The sequence below is a fragment of the Crassostrea angulata genome, chromosome 6 (assembly GCF_025612915.1).
Source record: "Crassostrea angulata isolate pt1a10 chromosome 6, ASM2561291v2, whole genome shotgun sequence".
Lineage (NCBI taxonomy): Eukaryota > Metazoa > Mollusca > Bivalvia > Ostreida > Ostreidae > Magallana > Magallana angulata.
The window spans coordinates 17,527,129-17,537,856 of record NC_069116.1 but is presented as its reverse complement, the minus strand read 5'-3'; the positions used below and the strand labels follow the sequence as shown (position 1 = coordinate 17,537,856).

The 10,728-nt window shown below is 32.9% G+C and overlaps 1 protein-coding gene across 1 annotated transcript; it reads right to left on the bottom strand.

Annotated features, from left to right (window-relative positions):
• Positions 1 to 755: 755 nt before the first annotated feature.
• Positions 756 to 3,904, bottom strand: LOC128186759 (uncharacterized). The gene is made up of 5 exons (XM_052856647.1): positions 3,769 to 3,904; positions 2,822 to 2,912; positions 1,756 to 1,902; positions 1,281 to 1,436; positions 756 to 886 (listed from the first exon to the last, which is right to left on the bottom strand). The coding sequence occupies exons 1-5, from the start codon at positions 3,817 to 3,819 to the stop codon at positions 756 to 758; spliced, it is 576 nt and encodes a 191-aa protein (XP_052712607.1). The 5' UTR covers positions 3,820 to 3,904.
• Positions 3,905 to 10,728: the final 6,824 nt, after the last annotated feature.

Here is a 10,728-nt window from a genome sequence, read left to right as displayed (position 1 = left end):
GAAAAATTATTTTCCACTTAATATCGTGCACGCTAAATATAATACGTTTACAGATTATAAGTTAGCTAGTTTCTGGTTGGCTTAGTCATTCTACTGTCTTTGGAATTCATTAGTTAGAATTAGGGAATAGAATGCAGGTACGTGTAAATATAAAGGTGTTTGACCAGTTTTATTTCACTTGGTTATGGATCAACTTATGGTAGGTTTCCCTTTCTATTTTTAGCAAATAAACCTGCAGGTTTTAAATGTATTTTTGGGGTAAATATTGGAAAAGTTGAAAATTCAACACAAGTGAAAGTATTTTTACTACAATGTACTTTACTCCACATTAATATTGGCAGAAGTCCCATACCACCTTAATTAACTAGAGCCAGTTGTTTGACAATTAGGGATTCGATCAAAAAAGTTATTGTCCTTGTCACACTGGTTCCAGTCATATTCTAAAATACTTCGAAGGCCTTGTTAAATCTAATGATGTCCTTTGTGCTACATTTTTCTATGCTGGTTGTAGTGAACATTGTGAACTGTGTCTATGACACTGGTACAGTGTCTTTGACACGGGTAATGTGTTAGGTGTATGTGACACAGTTACAGTGTCTTTGAAACAGGTAAAGTGTTAGGTATATGTGACACAGTTACAGTGTCTTTGAAACAGGTAAAGTGTCTGTGACACAGTTACAGTGTCTAAGTGTCTATGACACAAGTACAGTGTCTGTGACACAGGTATAGTGTCAATGTTACAAACAGACAATGGCTTACATATTGAGAGTTTGCCCCTCCTCCCTCTTGGTCTCTCTCTGAAACTTGGGTGGTGTTGGAACGATTCTTTCACACTGGTTACAACCTCTGTAAGGCTTCATATAGCCTTCCATACACTTAATACACTCTGGATTAAAAAAATACAAGCCTGTGTATGCTTTGAAAACAAATTGCTGTCTTACAATGTATAGCATCTTTTGACTACCATTGACAATTATCAAAATACTCACAAGATCAGAAAATGTAATTATCTATACCAATTCACCACATTAAAGAGATATTTGGAAGCTTGCAGATTATCAAACAAAATCAATATATTGTTCAACAGAAAGTATTCTACCAAGCTCATTTGTATTATTTACAACATTTCAGTTTCAAACGAATGACAGTAAATTAAACGAGACTAAAATAATACTTCAATTCGATATACTTTTACAAAGACAGATAATACGACTGTATACATACAAAATATTCCGGCCGATTTTAACAAAAAAAAAAACCTCAACAAATAGGGGGCTTACTTCCCTTATAATTCATCTCTTCATCGATACCACATGGTTCAAAGTTTCTTTCACATTGACATGGGTTGCCATGGAAACACTTTCCGTGATTACAAGCACAGTTTTTCTGCCTAGCACATCTTGGAGAGTAAGTCCCATTTTCTACTGGAATAGTAACTTAAAACAATTTAAAGAATGGTTACCACATGAATTCATTTAGCTCCTGAAAATCATGCTCTAGCATTTTATTGCTAACTCATGACAAGTTTAATACTCAATCAAATTAGTAAATCTCTATATGTGGGTGATGAATTGATTCAAAATACACGTACAATTAATGTTGTTATGTCTACAATGTCTATACAAGCTACACTACCAGCTACAAGAGCTTTCTTTTCTCTGAAACTTTGCATTAACAGGCAAAAATGCATCTCACTGTATATAAAGTTTAAATTAAAAAGAACATTGACCCTAAATTACATTGAAAGGTACGTACCTCTTGGGTCACAATTTAAGTCTGGTTTTAAGCACTGTTTTCGGATTGGATCATCAGAGTGACTAAGGAATGGTTTATATGTTCCAGTGGGACATGGAATACATTTCTCCACCTCGCAGGATTTGTCACAGGGACGAATCTCGTAGCCTAAGAAAACAATATCAGCTGAATAATTCATCAATATTTTCACATCAAATCATTTACTGTGTTTTACATAAGACCACATGGAAAATATTGATACTTGTTTGAAAGTAGTTGGTTTTAAAACAACAAATAAGTTTCACTTTCTTTTAGAACCATTTCAGAAACGCGATTGACAAACAATGCTGTGCAAATCATCATACCGGTATGTCTAGCAATGAATACCCAGTAATAAAATAGGAAAGATCTGTTTTGAGAAGAGTTTCCCCAGTCAATTACTTTGCAAATATTATGCATACCATCCTTCCTAGCAAGTTTACAGTTTGCTTCATAATTCTTCTTGGAAAGAGAACTCTAAACCTTTGGTTATTGAAGATGTATTGCCCATACAGGCAATGCCTAAAATTGCTTCAAACTATTTAGCAGGACACATAACTCCATTTAAAAAAGGCCTCCAATTGCACCAAAGTCCTAGCAATTTTATTTATCTTCCTAAATATTTTGTGATTTTATTGAAGAACAAGGCGGATAGTTTTAGTTTGAACTTGACACATAGGTAATAACAATAGACCAAAATCAATAAAGTTTTAATCTTCCAACTTCAGATTGGAAGATAATTATTTCTCAAAATATTTACTGGGTGAAGGTGCTACAAGATATAAAACATGCATTTGCGTTATAAGCAGTGTTGACACAGATTTTAGGGACACTAAAATATATCATCAGTAGACACACAAGAAAAGCTGCTTTACAGGAAGTAGATTTAACTAATCTCTTTGATGATGTAAATGCTTGTCCCCAAAGTAACATTTTAGGTGTGCACTTTCCTTGTAATAAAGCTTATTTTACTTTCTGTCCAGGTACTTTAGCTAAACATTTTACCCTCGATAATCACACTTTGTCTTCTTTTTTCAGCTGCTCTTACCTGGTATACAGTTATAAATCTTCTGACAGTATGTATTCACTCCTCTCTTGATATAAAACTTATCTGGATAAGGACAGAACTGTGCAAAAGTCTGAAATCACATTCAATGTTTAAAGAACTGCGAACGCTAACGCCCGTTTCCCGCCTACATTGTACATCCAAATAGTTTGGAATTTCTGTCTCATATTAAAAAACTAAGTTTCCTACTAAAAATATAATCAAATCTTAATCAATTTATATAAAAATAAATTTTGTAATCAAATTATTAATTTTTAAATAAAAATTTTTGCTAACGCGGGGTTTTAAAATTTTTCATTGAAATCGTTCTCTATGAGTGAGGAAAATATTATTGAGCGGCTGATATGTGCATTAAATTTAAATAATTACATTCTTACGTTAGATAGTAAAGTAAATTTTCATTTTAATTCATATTTGTTAATTATATTTTGAAACGTTACAAAGCAAAGTGCTTTTTTGGAATGTATTTTGGTCTGTAGACATATGCCCCCCCCCCCCCCCCCCCCGTGAAACAACAAACCCTTTGGTATAAATATGCTAATAAACTATATATAAAAACCCTTCAAAAGGAATTTTTGTTTCACGGGGGGGGGGGGTGTTTTATAAAAAATATCCGTTTTCCGTTTGTTTCTATTATGAAATGAGCCATTTTAACCAAAAATACATAGTTATCTCTCTTTGTTTGAACAAACCATTTATATTTAATGAAAATATACATTAATGTTAACATTATTATAAAAAAAATTAATTTAATTAGACAATAATCAAAAAAAGACTTTTAGTTAGGCGGCTAGACAATGCTATCGTTCGCCTTTCTTAGTTCCAAAAGCAAGCATTAATTGTTGAATAGACCAAAACACACTTGTTTGCAAATAAGATATTTACTTTCAAATATGTATTTAATATTAAGGGGTTAAAAAAATTATTACCTTAATTCGAAATAGAAGGAAAATTCCTATACAAAACTGTGGCATCACCATGATGATGAGTGTTTGTATGGAAGCTTCTTACATTTCAATTATTATTATGGTACATCAAAATCTAGGGTCAGTTGTGTATATTTCTCTTGTCCTAAAAGTAAACACAGATTACTCAAAGCAATTTTATTTCTGAGTATACCTTTATATTAAATGTTCAGTTCTTTGTTACAAAAACATAGATTACTATGAAATTTATTTCTTTACGTTTTTAACTTCGTTTATTTCCGTTAGTATTCGTATTATCTGGTTTACTTCAATACTGGTTATTTCATGCACGAGCGCTTTCGCTCTCAGTATAAATAGATTTCCCGGGGAGTATTCGATTAATGCGACGTTCGTTACAAAGCAGTATAGGTTGCCTTTGGTTTTCCCTACCCGCCCTGACCGAAATATGTTTTTTGAGATTAACTAATATTTTGTGTTGCCATTTATTTGTATGTCGAATGGATATTAAAATGCGATTTGTAACGAACGCACCAATCCTAAAAAAATATCTGGTTTTTTTTTTTTTCAACAAATTAGTAAAGAAAATATTTATTTTCGGAGGAGTGAAACGAGGGAGAAAATAAAGAATGTTAACATTTCTTATTTTTTAAGTGCAGTCAAACACACTACCGGTGTTGTATAGCAGTTTTTCCCCCATAGTAGCTTTTCCCTCCGGAAAACCTACTATATAGTAGACTTTCCCCCCGGGGGGGGAAAGCTACTATATAGTAGCTTTTCCCCCATAGTAGGGTTTCTCCCTCACGTTTTTGGTTCAGATTTTATAAAAAATATTTATGGAAATCCAGTAAGGATTAAAATCAATGGTTCTACACTCCCAGGTTGCATTCATCTGTACAGGTTAAGTTTCGTTTTGCCGATTTATTATTTTTATAGACAATGCTGAAAGTTGAACATGTGTGTAATGGAATTACACATAGAACTTAATTTAGGTACTTTATTGAAAAAAGTTTTACAAGTTATACAGGTGGTAACAACGTTATTGTTGACAAGCCAATCGTGTTAAATAGTTCGTGTAACGTGGGTGATAGTTCGTGTAACGTGCGGGATCGTGCGTGTATCAGGAAAATTGGTTTGCGTTTTTTACCGTGCGTGTTCGTGCGTGATCGTGCGGTTTTTTCGTTTTGTAACTTTTTTACGGAATGCCAGGATTTACTCTTAAATCAAAAACAAGTAGTTTTTGTAAAACAATGTGAATTTAAAACTTTTTTTATATAAGAACATTGACAGTTGTTAACATTCATTCTCTCTTTCGTCGTTAAATACATTTTTTTTTATTTCCATAGCTCATTAAATCCTTTGTTCGGTCGAGTTAGTTTTGCTTAATTTTATAATCAGCCTATATCAAGCATCCATTGTGTCTGGACACATAATATCAATTATTTTAGCAAGAGGGACACGTTGAATGAAAGCGGCCAAGCTAACCCATTCCTCGTTTTAAACTAAACGATTATTCCCAACGTTTTTCTTTTAAATGAGAATACGATACACATTATCTGATTGATTGTATAAACATTTGTTTGAAAAATAAAATTATTTAGACGCTTTAAAATTTAGAATAAATAGAAATAAATCAATTATGTACTGTAAATTATGAAAATATTGGATGTGAAAAATCGAAATTCTATGGAACAAGGTAACAAATTTACCTGTATCCCGCATGATTAAATCTTACGTAAGAGAATTAAATTACATAAACAGTCAACTCGTATGTAAATAATTTCGTGTAGTTTATGCATTATCTTGATTTCTAGTACACGTAATTTTCTTTAACTTATGATAGAAGTTAATATTCGTTATGGAGACAAAAAATTAATTTGTGTGTGAATCTTTTATATTTGTGTATGGATGTGTAAAAGTGTTAACTAGTAAAATATAAAACAGTGCATGACTAAAGTACATGCCGCTTTTCAATAAAACACAAACATAAAGCAATACAAATTAAAGCAATACGTTTCCTTAATTCTAATCTTAAAAATTAATTTTGATTATGCGTGTTTAATGGTGTAGAATCGTTCGGTTGCGTGTTTTATCGTTTTTGTTCGTGTATCGTGAAAATTCAGTAAGTTAGTGATCGTCCGTGTATCGTGCGTGATCGTTCGTGTATCAGAATCGTGCGTGTCGTTTGTCAACAATAACGTTGCTACCACTGTACACTTATATGCATAATTCTGTGTTCTGAAATTGTATTAAGCGAGAATGTTTTAGGAATTTTTTGATAATTCTATCAGACTGCCTGTTTGTGAAAATTTCATCCAGGCTAAACCCCTGTTTTAGAGAAATTTTGTTTCCGATGTTTCAGAGCCCGATTTTTAAAATCCTATTATAATAATTATAGTGCATATTCTTTAGGGTCCAATGTCTCATAAACTAGAGATAACCATATCACCATATTTTTATAGTGGCAGTGGTTTACTACTTGAAGATGACTCTGAAAATTTCAGCACTCAGGGTAGGGGCCCTTGATGTTTCAGGGCCCGATGTTTAAACCCCATTATAATGATTGAATAGTGTTCTATAAGTGGGGACCCGAATCTCAAATTGTAGAGATGACCAATTAACCATATTTTCACAGTGATAGCGATATACCACTAGTAGATGACACCGAAAATTTAAGCCCCCATGCAGGGTAGGAGCCTTTGCTGTTTTCGAGCCCGATGTTTGAAATCCAATTATAAAGAATATGTATTTTTTAGGGCCCCATATCTCAAAAACTATAGATGACCATATGAACATATTTTTACGGTCATTTAAAAGTAAAAAAAAATCATTTAAAATACACAATCACTCATATATTTCTTTATCAAAATGATTGAAAATTACGTTTAATTCTGCTGCTTTTTTTTTAATTTTCTAACAAATTTTTTTAAAAAGGTACGCGGGTAAAATTCATTATTCTTCAAAACATTTAATCAATTCATGAGATGACTAATGATATAATAAATAATTAGATAAATAAATCAATTAAGTTTTATTCATAAAAGGAGAAACCGAAAATAAAAAATAAATAACCAACCTAAGCGCATATGCGACTTTTTTACTTGTTAGTTGATTAGAAGCAAAAAAAAAAGTCAGCTCATCACAATATATGTGTTTGTTGTTTTTTGGGGTTTTTATGTTGTTTTTTTATTACTCTTGTTTAATTGTTCGAAGAAATAATATGGTACACAAGTAAATCTTTATTGCAAAAATATGAAACAAATAGTATAAATTTTTAGGTAATTGAATCGTCTTGATTTATATGGCATCGTTTTCAAAATTGTTTATTTATAAATCACGTTGCAAACTTGAAAGTGGAAAAATTAGCAAATAGTGAGTGACAATATAAACATAAAGTTATAGTTCAGGCTCCATTTCACATTTTCCAAAGTAACATGCAAAGATACCAACATTGTTCTGGTTGTGAAGACATTTCATTGTTTTTTAAAATGTTTACATCATAATATCTCGCGTTTTGTAGAAATGTGCTTAAAAATATGAATATGCGTAACTTTAAAACGAAATGGTACACACTAACTTTACACAATCATGCTTTTAATACATAATTAAAATACCCCTTGTCTATGAGTTAGAACCCCATCAATCAAAGTTATACTAAAACATTTCAGTTTTTTATCATGTCATTGCATCATATCTCCCGTTTGATGTTTAGAAGAAGAAATATATAATTGTTTTTAAGATCGTCAATTCTAACGGTATTAATTTAAAATTGATAGCCTTTTGGACGGAGGGAGTAATACATTTCCACTTCTTATTCCCTTCCTCTACAAAATTAAGTCAAGATTGGTCAGTTAGTTCCCTGGGAGAAGCTTATACATTGATGTTAATACATTGGAAAATTAAAGTTCTAAACTGGCGTATTTTCACTCAAATGTGTTCTCACGTGTTCATAACGTCGACGTGAAAACTGTAGATTACAAGCATCGATTAGATGAAAAAGTTTCGAGGTATTCCGAAATCCGTGTAAAAGGTGTTCCAAAAACATGTGAGAACATGTGAAATAAACGATGATGACACATGAATGTTATGAAGGCGCATGTCTTATTTCATATTTGGGGTTGAAAAACCATGTATTTTATTCTATGTATTAATAAATGCCATAATTATCCTTTTTTGTGAGAAATTAATATCATATCAGTTGTTGCAAATTATTGTCACGAATGGTCCGCAATAAACATGGCCGGAAAGTAAAAATGGGGGAAAATCCACTATATAGTAGGTTTTCCGTGGGGGTAATCTGGCTATAAAAAGGGGGAAAGCCCACTATATAGTCAGCTTTCCGTGGGGGGAAAACTGCTATATAGCCATTTTTCCGAGGGGAAAAACTGCTATATAGCCATTTTTCCGGGGGGAAAGATGGCTAGGGGGAAAAGGCACTATATAACACCGGTAAATAAAATTAAAATCACTACAACGTAATTCTTTTAGAGGAATACACAGTGGCGTAGCTACCATGTATGCTTATATGCCTGAGCATGCACATCATTTGGGGGGGGGGGAGGGGAAGGAAGAAACTCAGTAAAAAAATAAAGAAAAAAAAAGAATTCAAGTATTAAGGTCCATACTTAGTTATCTCTTCAACGGTTTCCGTCACCCGGTCCTTCTTTATTAATGCTAAACAAAGACGTCTTAAGTACCAAATACAATGTATAGACACGCAATGTGGTCTTACAGTATCATATTTATTAAATAACAGTACACAATGCATGTACCTAATAAAGCACATCATTTTAACAACCCCCCCCCCCCCCCAATAGAATATCACAGCTTTATTGAGATATTCTTTAGCATAAACTAGGTGAAAATGAACTTAAGAATAACAGCTTTGAGTCGGTCAAAAACAAGCGTCAAAAGTTTTTTCTTCTTTTAATAAGCTTTTAATAAGTTTTGTGATTTTATGCCTAAACTATAACAATTTTAAGTACTTAAAAATACTTAAATAGTGAGCATTCCTTTCAATTTCTGCGATGATTGTTAGTGTTAAAAATCCTCAGAATTCATGAGCTTCCGGGGCCTTCGCTCCCTGGGCCCCCACCAGGCTTTGTCCTGGACCCACTGGGGGCCTCATGGCGGCCCCCACACCCCTGCCATTTTAAGCATGCACTTCGTTTCTGGTCTAGCTACGCCACTGATACATATATGGTACTGATATAAAGACACAGAGAAATAAGCAGAAAGAGATAAAAGATGTATGTGTATGCCATTACAAACAAATTAATTTACTTAAATTTGAGCTAATAGAAATCAAGCTGTGGATTTATTCAAGCTTGTTTATTATCAAGTAGGAAGTCTGGACTGTTTTTTATGTATGCTCATCTACAGCAAAATGCGCAGCATTGGACACAGTTTGTCCATATAAATACATTTAGCATCCTAGCGTACAATAGTGCGTGTCTAGTCAAAATTGATCACAGTAGATTATACTTCCTGACTAAAGTATCTCCATTTAAAAGAAACCATCTAAAAGAGTTCTTTTGTTTTGACCTTGAACTTAATGAATCTCATAAGATATCGTCCAAATGTCACACAACCATTACATAACATTACACAACCATTACATAACATGCTAATATATTTTACATTTCAATAACAAAAAGGGATGTGTAACATTGTGTCAATGTGAATTATGGAGACAGTTTGAATGATCACAGAAGTTTATGATAATGAATGTATGGCATAAGATAAGGATTTATATTTCATGTGCATTGGACAAAGCTAATGATACACTGTAACTTGAATATTGTAATTTTCTGGATTTAAACTTTGCTATTTCTTTATACAAAAGGAACCCTGGTCTGTCCCATGAAGATATTGTTTATATACATGTACAGTAAATCACAAATTTCAAATATTACTTGCGATAACTGTTATGGGAACCATATCAAAAGTTCAACACCTCTTCTTTGTAGAGTTGAAAGAACTTTTTTAAAAATGAAAGGGATTGTACACAACTGGGTTTTTTTCCATAATCAATGAGATAGAATCTAAGTTCAATGTCACAATGTTTTCATGATAATAAATTAAAGTGCCCGGATGATAAAAATAAAAAGTAAAAAGTCTGAGGAATAAGGCAATGTCGTATTTTGATGAGAAAAAACCGTCGTTCAAAAAATAAAAAAAGACCCGTTTGGTACGTAAAAGAGATATTTCATACAGGTGTTTGACCACCAAATGGCAGTTAAACCACCAATGGTGAGCTTTGTCTATTTCAAAATGATGACATTCAGTTTATTATTTTTATTTTTTACAGAAAAAAAACCAAAAAGTGGTGGAACAAGCAACATGTGACATACTTTAAATATCAAGCGATGCAAAATGCTCTATTCATATATATACCGTAAATCGGGAAATTTTTACCGTAGATAATTTTTTAGCTAATTTGCGCGTGTTCTGCATTCGCAAATTTTTTTTTCCTAAAAATTAATCAACAACAAAAAAAAGTAATAAAAATTTTGCCGAAGGCTGGTCTCGTCTCCTTACTATATGAACAGGTGACCGTAAGTAGTGGTCATTAAAAAAAACCTGTTTATATAACCAGGTAATTACCCCCAAGCTATAACCAGCCTGTGGAGAAGGACTTCACTCAAAATCGGTATCTTCGGTTGACTGGTAGCCTCATGTCTATCTTGAGTGTACATGTATTACTGATCACACTGCATGCATGCGTGATTTATTCACTGATATGATATGTACCAGCGTTACGCAGAATGAAACGTTATTTTTATTTTACCCCATTCACAGTGTACCGGCGGGACACCAAAATTCACGGAATACGAAAATTTGTACAGTATTTTGAATTTCTCGCTGAATGCCGCCATTTTCTTCTCATTCTCGCTCGCTTGAAACAGGAAAACATCACCCTGCGATAATTGTGTGGTGTACACAAACCGTCGCATGTGAAGGTGT